Source organism: Heliconius melpomene, chromosome 19 (assembly GCF_056956725.1).
Source record: "Heliconius melpomene rosina isolate 202511_hmr_F chromosome 19, ASM5695672v1, whole genome shotgun sequence".
NCBI lineage: Eukaryota > Metazoa > Arthropoda > Insecta > Lepidoptera > Nymphalidae > Heliconius > Heliconius melpomene.
The window spans coordinates 2,116,066-2,133,159 of record NC_140407.1 but is presented as its reverse complement, the minus strand read 5'-3'; the positions used below and the strand labels follow the sequence as shown (position 1 = coordinate 2,133,159).

The 17,094-nt window shown below is 32.8% G+C and overlaps 1 protein-coding gene across 1 annotated transcript; it reads right to left on the bottom strand.

The window, feature by feature from the left end:
• Window positions 1-3,842: 3,842 nt before the first annotated feature.
• Window positions 3,843-5,277, bottom strand: LOC146528293 (uncharacterized). The gene is made up of 3 exons (XM_085203273.1): window positions 5,042-5,277; window positions 4,533-4,788; window positions 3,843-4,325 (listed from the first exon to the last, which is right to left on the bottom strand). The coding sequence occupies exons 1-3, from the start codon at window positions 5,168-5,170 to the stop codon at window positions 3,961-3,963; spliced, it is 750 nt and encodes a 249-aa protein (XP_085059399.1). The 5' UTR covers window positions 5,171-5,277; the 3' UTR covers window positions 3,843-3,960.
• Window positions 5,278-17,094: the final 11,817 nt, after the last annotated feature.

Below are 17,094 nucleotides of genomic sequence, written 5' to 3'. Positions count from 1 at the left end.
ATTTACCAAAATAAAAAATAAGAATAAATAATGTGAAAATGAATTATGTATGAAACTAGATTTTAGCATAAAATACGGAGTATATTTGATTATTATGCACATTGGTATATATGCGACATGGAAAATAAACTAAAAAATACAGCCTTTTCGGTGGTGGTCACTATATGTAAAGGATAACGGAATATAAATATTAAAAAAACCTGACAAATTGCAGCGTTGAGTTCCGCCACTTGACACGTAATTCCTTCAGTATTCGGCGGTAAGTGAGGAACGGAAGTCTCTTATTGGGAACGGAGTGTCTTATCATTATGTTCCCAGGTTGCCTCTTCCTACTCTGCTCTCTGCGGAAAAAATATACGCATTATTCAAACTCAGGTTTACGCTGTAACCCGCATATACCAGCATAGGCAGAGGAAACCTAGTGTTAAGATACTGATATGCGAAATTTTTGAGTCATAAGATACGTATTGATTGGCGGAGCCCTACCGCGTACTTTTTCTTCAGAGCAAGGATATAAAGTATTTATTAATATATAACAAAAAAAATCAAATCAAATCAGCTTCACGCTGTATCCCGCATACAGCAGGGTAGGCAGAGAGAACCTAGTGTTAAGACACTCCGTTCCCCACTTCCAGCGGGCTTATCGAGTCATTGCGTATTGTGTGGCGATTAATTCAGGGTTACCGGAGCGAGGATATGAAATATAAAATATTTCATAACGCCGATATGAAATCCAACACACAACCGTTGCGCTTACAGTCGCACGCTTGTACCGCTGCGCCATGACGGCCTCATTTCCTTGCCTTACGAAATATACGAGCAAAACTACACGAAGGCCGAAGAAAGGCTTTTACTTACTTACTTTCACTGCATACTTTCATATTGCTCAATTTACTATTCAAATATCACAGGCGCTTTATTTTATACTATCGTATTTTTCATGACTGAAGTATATCTTTTATAAATCTTTTAAAATTCTATTTTCTTTATATTATGTACCTTCAAAAACTCTTTGGAGGCGTAGTAATAAAGCTAAAGCCATAATATTTTATATTAGTGTTTTTGTACTTATAAGTAGTATTATCTAGTTTGTGCCCATCGTAGCGGTGCGGTGGCACAATCGACTGTCAACGTGATGATTGTGGGTTTGAGTCCCACTCAGGGAAATTAAATATGTAGTTTTCATTTTATTCGAAGACTTTTTGAAAATTTTGCGTAACATGGGGAACGGAATTGTCTTAAGAGGACGAAGTATCTGAAGGTTCTCAGGTTCCTTCTGCCTGGTGTAGGCACAGCGGCCAGAGCTTTGAGCGGTTTATATTGTGTGAAGCAAAAAAAATGAAAGTAAAACAACTATTATAGTATATTTCAATATGAGGCCATGTGCAAGGGGACAGGGTTTGAGTGTATAAGCGCTTGATGTGGTATCAATGACAGTCGAGTTAATAATTATTTTCATTTCTCCACTCTCATTGATGACGTGCAACCTTGAGTTCCACCATTCACCATCCTACATAATTGGGCAGAAAGTGGAGTACAGAGTGTAGTAAAATTAGATTTCCTTTGGAAAAGTATGAAGCTGTTTTCATTTACTAACAGTACCTAAATAGAAGAAAATAAAAGCGTATCGTTCCAAAACCCAAGACCCAAAACATCTGTTACAGCGGAAGCTGCGACCTCAGATGTCGTCTCAATTTAAGATCAACATTAATATAACATCTTATCTTTCAAACGGTTATTCGTTATTAAGAAATTTAGTATTTTCTTTTTCATTACTAAAAAATATACAAGTAATTGATAGTGGGCAAAAACTGCTAAATATGAAGATTTCCAGGTAAGTTCATATTTTATCCTCTTCTTTTAATCTTCTTTTTATAGGAAATTTAATAAATTAGGAGAATTTTGATGGTAATTTGCCATATTTTTTTGGAACAATAACGCATTTGTATTTATTGAAATACTTCTAGGATGCAATTGGAGCTCGAGCAATCGGGCATATTTCTCTTTTTTTAGCTTCACGCTGTACCCACAGAAGGAGGGTAGAGGGAACCCGGAATCCCAGCCTAAAGACACTCCGTTACCTTTAAGACCCTTCGGTTCCACTCTCTCTTTACCTTGACACCAGAAAAAACTAAATTTAGTAGAAATTAGATTTAGTACAAATTTATATTTTATTGAAGACAAATTAAAATATAAGATAAATATAGATAGATATAAGTTGCAATGGAAATATTTCAATGTAAGAAGTTTCTTTTATTTCTCAGTCTTGCTTGCGAAATGCTTCTTTCTCTGCCTATTTGAAACATTTCATAGTTATTATTGTTCTAGTGCCATACAATCCAATGTCAAGGCTCATCACACATTACCTCGCTATACAATATACATGACATTGGATAAAACAACGTGAAATGGTAGAAAGTAAAGATTTTTTATGCTCTAAACCAGTTTGCCCTTGCATTTGGAGAAGATGGGACCAGTTTTTTATTTTATCCAAATGTTTGTGAATTTAGACAGTGTTGTGACACCAAAAAAAATATGATAGCAGAGGGAACCTGAGAACTTACATTTTTACATTGACTTACATTTATGAACAACAACAAACTTACATTTTTTTTACGTATAATACATGAAAGGCATCAAAAGTCTGATATGATGATGACAATACATAAAACAATAATACACTCTAAAATAGATGATAATTTCTTAGATGGTAATCGAATCCACGACTACTTGCTAAGCCATCAAAGTCACATTGGGACACCAAAAGGCTAGTCAAGAAACTCCTACGCCCGTCTCATCTTAAAAACAAGTTGTAAACTAAGTTACCCGCATGGCATGTAGATTTCACTAACTGCCTAATAATCGACTAATAAAAAATGTGGAACATACATAAATAAAATGAAGAGAGAGTGTTCGAATCTTATAATATTAGCTATTGGAAATAGTAGGGTTTAAGGTCATTATGTATTTGAGTGAAACTTTGTCAAGAATCTATATAATATTTGTTATTAGAAGATTATAGTAGAGCTTGTTTATCTTGTAGAGTCCATCGTGGCATAGCCATAAAGCGTAAAACTTAAAGGAGACGGTGATAGGTTCGATTGCTAGTTGTATTTCGCCACTGAACACGTAATATTTCGAAAATTGGGTAAAAAATAGAGAAAGCAGCGTCTTATTACTATGTTGCCTCTGCTTACTCTTCTTTATGGGGAATATAGTATAGATTTATATTTTTTCCTCATAGTAGTGGAATTTGGGAAGTGTATGGGTCATACAAAAAAAAAATGAGATTATTTTAGTTAAATAAGATTTTTTTTTATTTTCTCCATGAATAAAATGCAATCTGTTTCAATACTTATAAATAAATAGCTCAAGAAATATGAATACACACATTTTTAAATACCGCTATTAAAAATGAAACGGTTAACATTTTAATAGTTTTGATTTTCACTTTTCTCTAGAACGCATCGTTCATTGTCCAATGACACATGTTAAATGATTGATACGTATTCAGAGTCGATCAATTTAATAAAATACCGGACGTTATAAATTGCTTCTACTCTCGCTTAAAAGTAAAATCTTGTTTATCATTTTACAGCCTACAGATTGACCATTTTCTAAGCAACGGCCATTCCGTTGTGTCCCGATTTCAAACAGGCCTTTGATAATTATCTTAATGAATTAGTAGGTTATTCTATAGCTTTTCTTGATAGTAAAATAATCGGATATAGTAACGAAATAGTTAAAATGCTTTCTCACGGAGAAACTAATCTATATGTTTCAACGTCATGGAACACTCGTATTAATTTTGCTTTCGTTGGTTTAGAAAGAAACAGCACATATAAGAGTAATATTTTATTGAGCAATAAATTAATAATAATAATTTAAATAAATAAATAACATAATCTTTGTACATTGGTTACTAGTTGGTTACAACACACATTAATTTGGCTTAATTCTCTAGTGTGGTGAGTATGCGCTGTAAGCCAAGTTTTGGGCATCATCGATGTTTTTGTTCCAGTCGGAACCGTATCCTGAGAAACCATGTCCATGACCGGCGTCATGGGAAAGATGTTCAACATGGACAGGGTGATGAGACTCATGGTGATGAGCATGGGGTACGACTTCGTAAGTAGTTTTTGTATGTTCCCCTTTGAAACACCAAGCTACGAATAGAACAACGGCTAAAACTAAAGCGATCTTCGCGGTGGCCAAAGCCTTAAGGGCGATCAGTTTCACAATGAAAAGTTTTCCAAGAAGAACTTTGGCTCCTATTAAACCAATAATGCCTCCAAGTCCGCTGCCACCCTTCTTCTTTCCACGACCTGAAAGAAAAATCAATATTTTAATATTGTTTTTATGATTGTAATGTACTTTTGTAAGCTAATAAAACAATACAAAAATTTTGGACTATTAATGCTTAAAAAAATATGATAAGCTTTTTCATTATTTCATAAAAAATAGTATGAATAATGTCACTATATTTTTTATAATATTTACCACTAATGTCATAAAAATAAATTAAAGAGTACCTTCTTCTAGGGATCGTTGCACTTCTTCTTTATCAGCTTGATTCATTTTAACCTCAAGGGCATGAGTTTCAAATAAACTAACAACACCATCCAGGAGTCTGTAATTAACTTCGGCATCTCTTGCTGTAGGATCAACAGGAAGTGCGTCCAATTTTTTCCCTGACCTCACATCAGGTTCGCCTTTTAGCACCACTCCTTCAGCAATCACAATATTCCTGGCGCTTCTCACATTATCGACAATCCTCAACAGCTTTTCCTGCAAAACAAATTAGAAATTTTAATATAATTTACAATAATTTAAACGGAAACCCTACTTTCGCAGTCGGTACAATCTCAAAGGAATTCTACAGCAAAACGATGGTGTTCCATGACGGCCGGTAATTTAAGTCCACCTGGCGAGTGAAATTACATGAAATTAGCCAGCAATAAACCCGCGTGTAACTTGACCGGACACTATAGCACGTTACATTCTCACTTATCACTTTCACTTTAATAATAAAATTATAGACCTTAACACATAAAATGTAATCTCCTTTGCAGTCCTTGATGAAATTTAGGGCTGTTTCTACGGATCTGTCACTTTCTTCTGCTGAGATACAAGCGCCAAGGGCCAAAAGTACGATCAGGATAGTCTTCATTTTTTTTTAATATTATTTTATTATGCGAGTTGCTTCTAATTTTCTGACATCGACAGATGTCAAGCTATGTTTGGCGTTATACGGCCGCCGTCTTAGAGTTTTATCTGGCCCCTCCCTCTCCTCAGTAATCTATCTACTCCATACAAACTCTCATCTGGGTTAAGAAGATATTGGATTCAGTTTAGACCCTAATGTTTTATGCAAATTAGTTTACTTTGTAGACGTTTGTTGATTTTGGGGAGTTTCGTTGACAAAAATGCGGTGTTATGTCAGACGGAAACGGTGAAAGCCTAAGCAATTATTAAAATTAAATATTATTTATATACGATTAGATGTTTAACGGCGATGCATATACTTAACGTGAAATATTTCTTGATTTATTTAAGTGTATTGTCTTTATAATCATTTCTATATTAGAAAATATTTTTAATGCCATTGCAACAACTTTCAGAACTATCCTTATTATCTTAGATAGAGCAGTGAATTACGGTGCTTAAAGTATATAAACCTGTTCATATGGCGGCATAGTTACTATGTAGTCATTTCTTCAGTATAATAGACGCTTCATTGTGTATAGTAAAATTAATAATCTTCTACACTTTTAATTATAATAAATATATATAATAGTTTGAGGATTAGATTTCTATTAAATATACATAGTTTGAGACCATTGTGGCGAGGTCGGGGGAACCGAGTGCACACGCTTGTGCCCCCGCTTAATTATATTTATGAATATTTTCATTCCTTCATTTTGATATGAAGATAAAAGCACGGCGTTGAGTTCCGCCAACGGAGTGTCTTCACACTTTCCTCTGCCTATCCTGCTATATGTACGCCTCATACAACGTAAAACTGAAAAAAAACATAGTTTAGTTTTCATTTCATAATAAAACATAAGGTGAATATAAAAATTGCAAGTATATGTATGTATTTATTATTATGAAACAAAACAACAATACCACAACAAAATAAATATAAACAATTGTACCGCATCACAGAGCGCTGCGGTTTTAGATTTAAATATAACAAGGAAAAATATTCAAGTAGAAAGATTTTGGTTTCATAAAAATTCTAAAGTAAATATTTCTTCGATATCTCCTTATTCTTGTTTTTGTCAAAAAGGAAGGCAAAGCTGGCCTAATTTCAAGAAACACTTCGTTCCTCACTTTCAAAAAAAATATGTTTTTGCGATCCTATCCCACTGTGGATTTATGGTCTCATAGTTAGAACTTTTCATACATCTTATTTAGCTTCCCTGCAGTGCAGGGTAGGCAGAGTGAACCTGGGAACCTAGTGTAAAGACACTCCGTTCAAATTAAGATACTGCCGTTTCTACCAAACTCTCGAGGCATTGCGTGTTGAGTGGCGGAACACAACGCCGCGTTACAAGGTTCATTTTACGTGTTCATTACCGCGACTGGAAATCGAAGCCACAACTCTCACACTTTTAGTCACTTCACGCTTTTACCATTGCGCCACTACGACCTCTATATACACAGACATATAAATAATTATTTAATATTCATACAAACATTTAAAATTCTAATATTTTTTTAATAACTAATACATGAATGAATAGAAATCACTTTCACATATTATAGAGATATATAGTAATTGTATTACGCTCTATAAATACCTACGTCTTAGGCCAAAGTACCGGATTGAGAAAGTTCAAGTTTACATCGACATTAGTGAAGCATGCGATTAAAATAATTATTAATTATAATACATATATTATATTAATATTTATTCTTCCGTTAAATATTTTTTCAACTGAAGCTAAAGAGTGATTCTAGTCATCTACAATTTCCATCATAGTTTATATCTATTCCTCTGACCATGGGCGTATCTAGGGATGTACGCCCTTGCATCTAATTCTAGTGTTAAACAGAAATACGCGTTTTGATGGTAAATAATGCTAAAGAAAGATTTATCATCATTTACAATTTCATACCAGTAATATAGTAATAATAAAATATAATATCTTGACTTTGAAAAATCAAGAATAGCCTAAAAAATCTGTGTGTACTTTAAAGGTTTTTTTTAAATATTACAAGGAGCGTAACGAACTGTGGTTGGAAGCAAGAAACAAGTAGAGTGCGAAGCCCTCTAAGAAACCAAAAATAATAATCATAAGTACTTCATAAATGTACTATAATAACAAAATATTTAACGGATTATTTAAATATAAGTATGTATATAACAGAGAAAAGTAAATAACGAAATAAAAATTTAACCAGGTAAAATATGTAAATTATTTTACACAAAGAATGTGGTTTATACAAATATTCTGCCAATACAGGATTCAAACCTGTGATCTCTGTCATAGACAGTGAAAGTGTGTACTGTTATTATTACAACTGGGCTATGCTATTCGTAGATTATAGTCAAAAAATGAAAATAATGTAAAAACGTCAACATAACTAAATGTATAAGTTTGTGAAGAAATTAAGCTGATGTTAATATCATATATTCATATACTTTGAAAAATTTAAATTTTTAAATCAACGCTACCAAAAGACACAAGCTTTTGTACTACGTTTTTGCTGCATTTCGTAGCAATATTCTAGTAAAACAAAGTCCTTTCTTCGAGAAGTTTTCTCGTATACAGCAAGTTTGCTGTATAAGAGAAAACTTCTGTGCACTTGCTTTCAAATAAAAGAAGAATCATCAAAATCGGTTCACCTAGTCAAAAATTCTGTAACAAATATTAAAAAATACAGTTGAATTGATAACTTCCTCCTATTACTGAAGTCGGTTAAAAATACTTAAAATAGTCCCAGATTAAATACAACCAGTACACAACATAAACAGAATAATATTAATAAAAAACTCCTTTTTACAAGAAAATGTTAGTTACATAATAACTACGCAATGCATGAAAACAAATAATATACCAAGTGATATATTACTATGGTTTTTATGAAAGTCATATAAGAGTAATTCCTCCATCCAAGTGCAATGGTCGCTTGGTCATACTCACAAGTGTCGATAGACGAGTTTGTCGATATGGGAGATTTACTTAAACGTTACACGCACTTTAACTGTGCGATACGATTTTGTATAAGATTTTTTATTTTTTTTATTTAGTCTTGGACAGCGCCTGACTGCCAACATAATTAATGAGGATTAAATCGGCAGATTTATTATATTAAATTTATTTTTAGTAATTAACATATTTCTTTGTTTTGGTAGATATGCTACTCAACACTCACCGTCATTTCAACAAGAATCCAAAATTCGATATGTCATATTTCAGTAAAGTGAAAAAGAATGTCTTATTTCTAATATTCAAACATTTATTTGTTAATTTTGGTTAAAATAAAACATAAAGAAATGTTGTTTTACAAAATTTTGGTTATTTAGATTATAGGTTATTTATATAAGGTTAATAAAAGCAAAGTATAGTCAACCTTGATACTAAGTATCAAAATTCTAGGCTTTTTAGAAGGTTTTTAAAGAGTGAGTTAGTCAGTCACAATAATACAGATTTTTAAACGCTTATACCTATATCAATATCAATCAATAATATTTTGAACAATATGATTGAAAATAAATCTAGCTCGTCCAAATATAGCTCGTTTTAATAAATGTGCAAAATTTCATATTGGTAAAATAAGTTGTGATGGTTTCAAGAGTAGCTGAAGATAATTATTAAAATACACATTGCATATTTTTAGCCTTATGTCCTTGACTAGACACGCTTGGGTATCTTGATAACTAACTACATTAGCCTCTTATTTGCTTCGCTCGCTAACCATCGCTCGTAGTAATGATTAAAATAAATTTTTGGAGCACTATTTTTGGAAAACGATCATAAAACTGTTTTTAGTAAGTGCACTTACAAATAACAATTAGTAATCAAGATGTGTTGATTTTACGTTTCTCTTATAAATTTGACTTAAACAATTTTTTTACATAATTAATTAAAATATTAACAACACGATTTATCGTATCGGGCTGTATAAGCACTACTAAACCATATACTTAAATTTTTAAGACTCATCCTCACGACATGTCCACGGAACGAGACCGAACTTTCATTTTCTTAATTTTTACTTTCGATTCATCGCTTTTATGGTATATTGGGTTATATTATAATTTTATTTATATAAAAAAATATATTAAAATAATATAAAGAGGAAATGAAAAAGTTACAATTTAATGGAATGATGCAATAATTGGGATTTTGTTTATTAATAGTGATCAATAAATAAGCTTTAATCATGTATAATGTAGAGACATTCCATTCCTAAGTTTTCTAAGCTTATTATGTAAATAAGCTTAGAAAACTTAGGAACTAAACTTAACTTAATAAAAAAGGTTATTCTTTAACTCTCGTTGCCTATATCGAGGCAGTTGCATAACTATAAAATATATAGTTAAGTATTTGAACTGTTATTTAAGTAACTAATTATGAGAATATTTTTATGTGGTGGCATAAAAGTACTAAATCAAAATAAAGCTTCACACTATATCCCGCACACAGCAGGGTAGGCAGAGGAAACCTAGTGTTATGACACTCCGTTCTCCACTTTGTGCCAGCGAAAAGGGTAAAGCGGAGTGTTTGAGCACTAGGCCTTTTCTGCCTGTCCTGCTACTTGCGGGACATAGCGTGAAGCTGAGATAAAATAGACGCCGAGTATGTATCAAACATTTAAAAAATCAGAACAAAAATATAAAGAACGATACTTTTAATTTTATTCTAATGTTCAACAAGCAATGTTTTCTAACGAATGATGAAGCTAGACTAGACTGTACTCATTATATGTAATTAATAGTTTAATTTTTGAGTAATGTTTTGATTTAATTATCCAAAATATTTACAGTCTGTTTAAATTTGAAATCAAAACAAAATTTCTTATTTTTGTAATGTACACTTTCGATCGAAAAGTTACCTACTAAACTTATCTTTCTGAAATAATATGTTTACATATTACCTATTTTATTTAAAGAAAATTTGCACTTAGGTAGATTCCGTCGTGGCGCAGCGGCACAACAGTGACTGTAACGCGACGGTTGTGGGTTCGATCCCCACTCGAGGAAGTGAAATATTTATTAATGTTTGTATTTCAATTTCTTCGCTGTGGTGTCGAGGCAAAGTGCGGCGTTGAGTTCTGCCACTCAACACGCAATGCCTCCAGAATTCATTCCTCAAACACTTTCTTATAAAACGTATACAAATGTTAACATAGCGGGATTTGATATAAACTATAAACATATAGGTAAATAACAATGTAATTAAACTTAAGCAATTGTGTAAAAAAAATATCAAGGCACATTTATAAAGTGTAAATTGTAGAAAAAAAAAAGTAAAGCGCCTACTCATTTTAAATAGTAAAAACGTCAAGAAGAAACATTGCTTTAAAAGGCTTTCTTTCATAATGTACGGCGTGGTTTTTCACTACTACGTTTTGTATTAGATAATACCTGGTTCCGGTTGACACCGGCATTGAGAGAGACACTAGGAGGAACGTCTGTCTCCACTTTAAACGACGGCAACGCACCTGAAGGACCTTTGGTGTTACATGGAGTCGTTCGGCTTATCTTTTCCATAAAAACAATACAATGCCAATGATGCTAGAGTTAGCCACTAGATTCCCGTTCCTCGAAATTTTTATATTTTTGTGGTGGGACTCAAAGTCTTCGAATAAAAGACTTGTCGTGATGCCTACGATTTGAATTTTTATAGGAAATTTGTAATTTATAGTAATATACAATTGATAAATTTTGTTAGTTTTTTTTTCTTGTATTTTGTAGCTGCATTCTTTATTTCGCATAAAGCAAGATACCTATTTTATGTCTACCACTAGGTCTCAACTGCCTAGATGAGACCTAGTTTTTAAACATTTCACTGGGTTACAACGTTTCGCTTTGTCTTATTACAAGAGCAGAAAAAAGAAAAAAAAAAAAATTCCGAGTAGGAATCACACATGGCCTGGATTTACAGTCTGACGTAACATAAATATTTTTGGCTTTGGTCATAAAATAATAACTTGCTGTTATTTGAAACATAAAATTTAATAAGCAGTATTATTGATAAAATATTCTTGGAACATGGTGTATTTGCCAACTGTCCGGGAGTATACGGGATGATGATCGATTCAGTCCTCGGACTTATCCTGGTAAAGCAAATCGCGGTCCTAAGTACACTAAGAGAGAGTACTTACGACAAAATTTTATCCACTTAGGTCTAAATAAAGTAAATAAAAATATTAAGTAAATTTCCAGGTATTTAAGTATGTAATTAAAACACAGGTGACAAAATCAACGAAATTTTATTAAATAAATTATTATAAGCAAACTTTCATACTTTCTTAAAATTAATTATTTTAATTATTCAAAATATTAAATAGGAATAAAAAACAAAGGAAATCTTTCAATTTAATTCTTTGTCCACGAGAGGTCAAGTCCCTAGTGAATCTATAATCTTGAAAGTAAAATGTAATTTTACAAAGAAAGTTAATTTACAAGTTTACAATGCTGTAAGTATGTGAGTATCCCATAAATTAGCTAATTTTAGGCCATTGTTCGACGTCATTGTGAAGATTTTCTGTAATAAACTAAATTACTGAGTATTAGGTAGAATTTCTTTATTTTCCTTAGTAAGAGGTCATTATTCTAGTAAGAGGTTAGTTTTTAAATAAATAATGAAATTACGAAAAAATATAAATTTATCATAATTCTTACAGGCTTTAAGTTTCGTGTTATTATAGTCTATGTTTGACACCAGTCATACCATAGGGTTACAAAGTGTAACTGTAAACGCGACTTATGGGTTCGATTCCCACTCGAGGAAGTGAGTCGACCCGCCGAAATCTGTAAGCATTGCGTGTTGACTGGCGGAACTCGATACCGTGCTTTGCCTCGACACCAGAGCTAAGAAATGAAAACATTAAATATTTTATTTCCTCGAGTGGGAATCAAACCCACAACCTAACGCGTGTCACGCTTGTGCCACTGCGCCACGGCCTCAAATTACTGTAAATAGTCCCTAAGTATATTTTTTACCAAACTTTGCCTACTCAAATTCAATTAATGTTCAAATATGAGATATAATTGAATGATTTATACTTATAAATACATTCAGCATCACGCTGTATACCGCACACAGCAGGGTAGGCAAAGGGAACCTAGTGTTAAGACACTCCATTCCCCACTTTCTGCCAAATTCAAAACACTTTCTGGCAGAACACAACGCCGCGCTTTGCCTCGGCACCAGAGGAAGAAACGGAAATATAAACATAAATAAATATTTCTCTTCCTCGAGTGGGGATCGAACCCACAACCGTCGCGTTGCAGTCACGCTCTCGTGCCGCTGCGCCCCGACGGCTACATAAATACATAAAGTTTAAAACGAAATAATATACTGAATATATCAATAAACTATGTTAAAATAACACGGATACTGCAATAACAATTAACATAAGGCTTGTCATATGTAATTTCTCCGACTCGAATGATTTTTATATAATAATTATTATGTTCATTTCGTACGGTTGAATTTTATACGTCCTAAGAACAGTCAGGTAAATAGAAGTTCGTTATTTTATTATACGTACTAACTTATATCTGTGACTTGCCTCTGTAATAAAATTGGAATAACTAATACTAAAGGATAATTGATTTTTTTTTTTGGAAACGTACTAGGATTTGAACCCACACCACGCCACCGTTCGTCACTACGTCACGTTTACAAGAAAAAAATATGATATATTTTCGTCGTCGTTGAGAAGAAATGAGTACCTATAGATACAATTTTTATGTATATACGAATATAATAAAATTAATTAAAGCGCCGTTGAGTTCCGCCACTCAAAATGGAATGCTCTCAGAATTGCGGAATGAACAACGGAAAGTGGAGAACGGAAGTGCTTTAATGACAGCATTTCTTTATATTAGGTTCCCTAGTTCCCTCTGCCTATCCCGTCTGCCTACAATGCTATGTGCGGGATACAGCGTAAAGGTAAAAAATATTAACTTTACTCAAATCACTGTTCTATGATTTGTTCATTCACCGTGAATTTGTGTAAACGTGCGATACTTTCTATTTTTTGTTACCTCTATATGTAACAGCATGCTAAAATTTCATCTTAATAATTTTAACGACGCTCGTTCGTTAAGATTTTATCAAAAAATATTATAGAATAACTGTGATATTACATATGTATTGAGGCAAATCGCGGCGTTAAGTTCCGCCACTCGGAAGACACAGCGGAAGATGGGGAACAGAAGTATTTTAACGGTAGTATATTTTATTGTAAAACAAAAATTAAAGAAAAATCGTTGTCATATATTTTTGAATTAGTTACACTAGGAACCCGAGAAACTCTGTAGCACGCGGTGGCGAGCAAAAGCGAGAGTGTAAAGACACTCTCCAAGCTATTATAATTAATAGTATAGAATATAGAATAAATTATATAACTACGTTAAATATCCAACTAAGATACGAATCAAAACACAACGATCGTTTTTCTCTGCCGATAGGCAGGTTGTTATGTGTGAAAAACGTGAAGCCGCTTTTATATTTAATGCTTCTAAAATTATATACCTAATTAAAATCGAACCCACTACCTTGGTATTTTCTATAAATCAATATCACTGTGATATAATTACAAATAAACAAAACAAACAGTCAACAAAAATCTAACAACAAAACAATAAAATCAATATTACATCAATACAAAATTTCTCCTAAATACCACCCAAGTCTTTCTCCCCACCTTCAGGCACGAGTACCTACTTCCACAGGAATACATATCACGGCATTGTCGTATGACCTATAGATCGTGACCGCAAATCTTATTGCCTTTTAATGCTAAACTATTGATGGAAAGTGAAGCTCCAATTTAAGTCTATGGTGTTACCAATACTAGTGGTATGTGGGTTTATTTTAAATGCATATAACTCGTGGTGCGGCACATAGTCTGACTGTAAACGCGACTGGTTGTGGGTTTGATGCCCATTTGAGGAAATTAAATATTTACAGTACCACCGCCGTGCCAAGAGCGTGACAAGAGTCTCACTGTAAACACAATGACTGTGAGTTCGATTCTCACTTCAAGAAATAATTATCATATTTTAATTATTTTTATATTCATGGTCTGGATAAAGGATAAAGTTGAGTTCCCCCACTTAATATCTGCAAAATCGGGCGAAAAGTGGGGAATGAAGTGTCTTATCCTACCCTGCTATGGACTACCCTGCTATGCGGGAGGAAAGTAAAGCTGTTTCAAATTCGTTTTATCATTTCTTTCTATAATTTTTATAGAATATATAAGAAATTCCTATATTATTGGTTGTGATAAATGTGAAAATAGTTAACAAGTATATGTTAATTTCCTTACTTAAAAGCATTTACCATCATAATAGAAACTAACTAATAAAGCTTAGCTTATGAATATAGCTTAATTAATTTATGATTTGTATTATACATATGAGTATATATTGCAATTTCATGCCTTATACCGCTAGAACCTAGAGTTAAGACACTCTGTCAACTCATCCTCATTTCCTTCTTTCATTTTGTTATCAGAGCGAGAAAATGAAAAAAAAATCCCAGAGTGGAAACTAAACCGACAACCGTCAAGCTTACAGTCAGACACTGTGCCACTGCGCTATAACGGACTCAAACTCGTATTTTAATCTTCATTTCTCTACAATGTCTCTGTCTCTTTTTTATCAATTTCAATACATTGTTATACATATATAGGTATGTACCATGGGAATGGTATCAATATATCAACACAAGAAAACCGACATATCTTCATCGACACCTTTGTTAAAAATATGTTTTTAACATTATTAGATAGATTTTCTTTTCTCATCGTATCACTAGGCTCATGGCTCTATAATGAATAACGACGATTTTCGATTTTCAGATACAACTTTCACTCTCATGTTCTCATCGGAACAAACAGTATAACTAATAAGTATAAATAATGCCTGTAAAAATATTATACTGTAGATATTCTGTTATAAAATTATAAAAGGTGTGAAGATGAACACTTGCTCAAGCTTGAGCTTTAAACACCTCAATGGCAATAATTCATCTATCAAAAGAAATAGCTTGATGCTTTTCGCCGTATAGGCATAAGGAGGCGGAGAAGAAGGAAAGATGACTCTCCGTTTCCCATTTTCACCATACTTTGCGTGCTGCAAAAGTTAACGCCGTGCTTAGTTGACACGAATGGGAAAATGAAAATAATTTAAATATTAGGGGAATGATTATTCCCCTATTAGTATTGAACCTACAACCATTACCATTAGATGCTACCACCAAACCAAGAGAAATAGCAATAATTACATAATATCACATACAATTTTAAGTTCAGATCACTTTTCAAACTCATTTGAACCATTTCCTTATATTTCTCAGTTTTGGAAGTGCATACAAAACGATCACGCAAACAATCGTGATATAATTAGTAACACATGCACCGTCAAAATGGGTGGATTCAAAAAGTCATCACAATTTCATACACGCACGCTTATATAATTAAAAGAAACTGACCGTCCGTCCGAACGTCTCGTCAGAAAATTTAATTAGTGTAGATGCTATAGGTAGGTATAGCGTTTGATACTGATTTTAATTAATTAAGATTCCTATGGATGCTAGTAGAAGCTTTTACCAGTTCGCCTCCATGGTCAAATAGAAATAACTAGGACTTATGTATTATACCCCAGAGGTACATATATAGTAGCTCCTGAAATTAGACCAAGGCCAAGTTGGCGTCGAAAAAACACAGTGTCATAAGCAGAGCGAAACAATACTTCGCGGTAAACCACCTATTGGGCCTATCAAAGACCCAGGTTCTCATCTCTGTCCAGGGACTCCTGGATCTGCATCCGATCTGAGCCGCTTAAATCGTTGGGGAATAATCTAAGAGACAATAATAATCCCAATAATTGTTGGCTAGAGATGTTTCCTTGATGTGTATTCTCTACTGAATATATGATGAGAAGTGTTCTAGGGAGGTGTTTGTCTTGCTTCTTTATTAGGATGTAGTATATTACATAATTACATTTCGAGAATATAAAAATTTATAAATATTTAAATACTATTCATATTGAAAGGAGAACTTTTAAAATAAATGCATTTTGTAAGTTCTCATTAAAGTAATATTTAGATGGGTATTACCATAATGTCTCTCAAAACTGGAGAATACAGTATCTTAACACTGGACTCTCTCTGCTTACTTTTCTATATAAGAAGAGATAGAGAAGAAATAAAGAATATAAGAGGAGATAATCTATTTTTTTAAGTAACAGCCCGAAATTCAAACCCTGTGTGTATTTAAATATCTGTTTGGCAACGACATTACTACCGTAGTAAAGTTGTTCTCATGAATTTTGTGAATGAATGAAATGGATTGTTTTGTTTCATCGTAAAAGTAAAATTTTAAAGTAAAAATATATTTAAAAAATTTGAATATTATTCTGGCTGTGATTATTGTTTTAAGTTTCTAACTGAAAACGTGAGTTATTGTTAAATGTGTGAGTGAGTTGAGAGAGAGTTGAGGGGAGTTCAATTCTTAAACGGGGAATGATTTTTTTTCTCGTTCTGGTAGCAAGACGAAGCGCGGCGTTGAATTACGCCATTTGAATACTAGGAAACCTCTGCACCATGCTGGATACAACGTGAAGTGTAAGGAAGTAAAATTGTAGTCATTTATTACGTATTTGTTATGACACTTTTAATAGATTATTGGGGTATACTTTAGCTTATTTTTGTATGTATAATTATTTTATGACTAAGATATTTAAAATTATAATATTCTTTTATTATTATTATTAATTAAATATTTTTCAAAAATCAAAATTTCAATTAAAATATAATTATTATTTACTATTAAAAAAAACTACACATCCTTCAATAATTATCGACTTTCAATGAAAAAAAGAGCGAAGTGCATACGCAAAAT

Bases quoted from the DNA above. Each gene is read 5' to 3' on its own strand.
- LOC146528293 (XM_085203273.1), bottom strand. From the start codon at position 5,170: ATGAAGACTATCCTGATCGTACTTTTGGCCCTTGGCGCTTGTATCTCA. The intron at 4,789-5,041 runs GTCTATAATTTT...TTTGTTTTGCAG, and splicing joins ATTACATTTTATGTGTTAAG to GAAAAGCTGTTGAGGATTGT. The intron at 4,326-4,532 runs GTACTCTTTAAT...TTTTTCTTTCAG, and splicing joins GCAACGATCCCTAGAAGAAG to GTCGTGGAAAGAAGAAGGGT.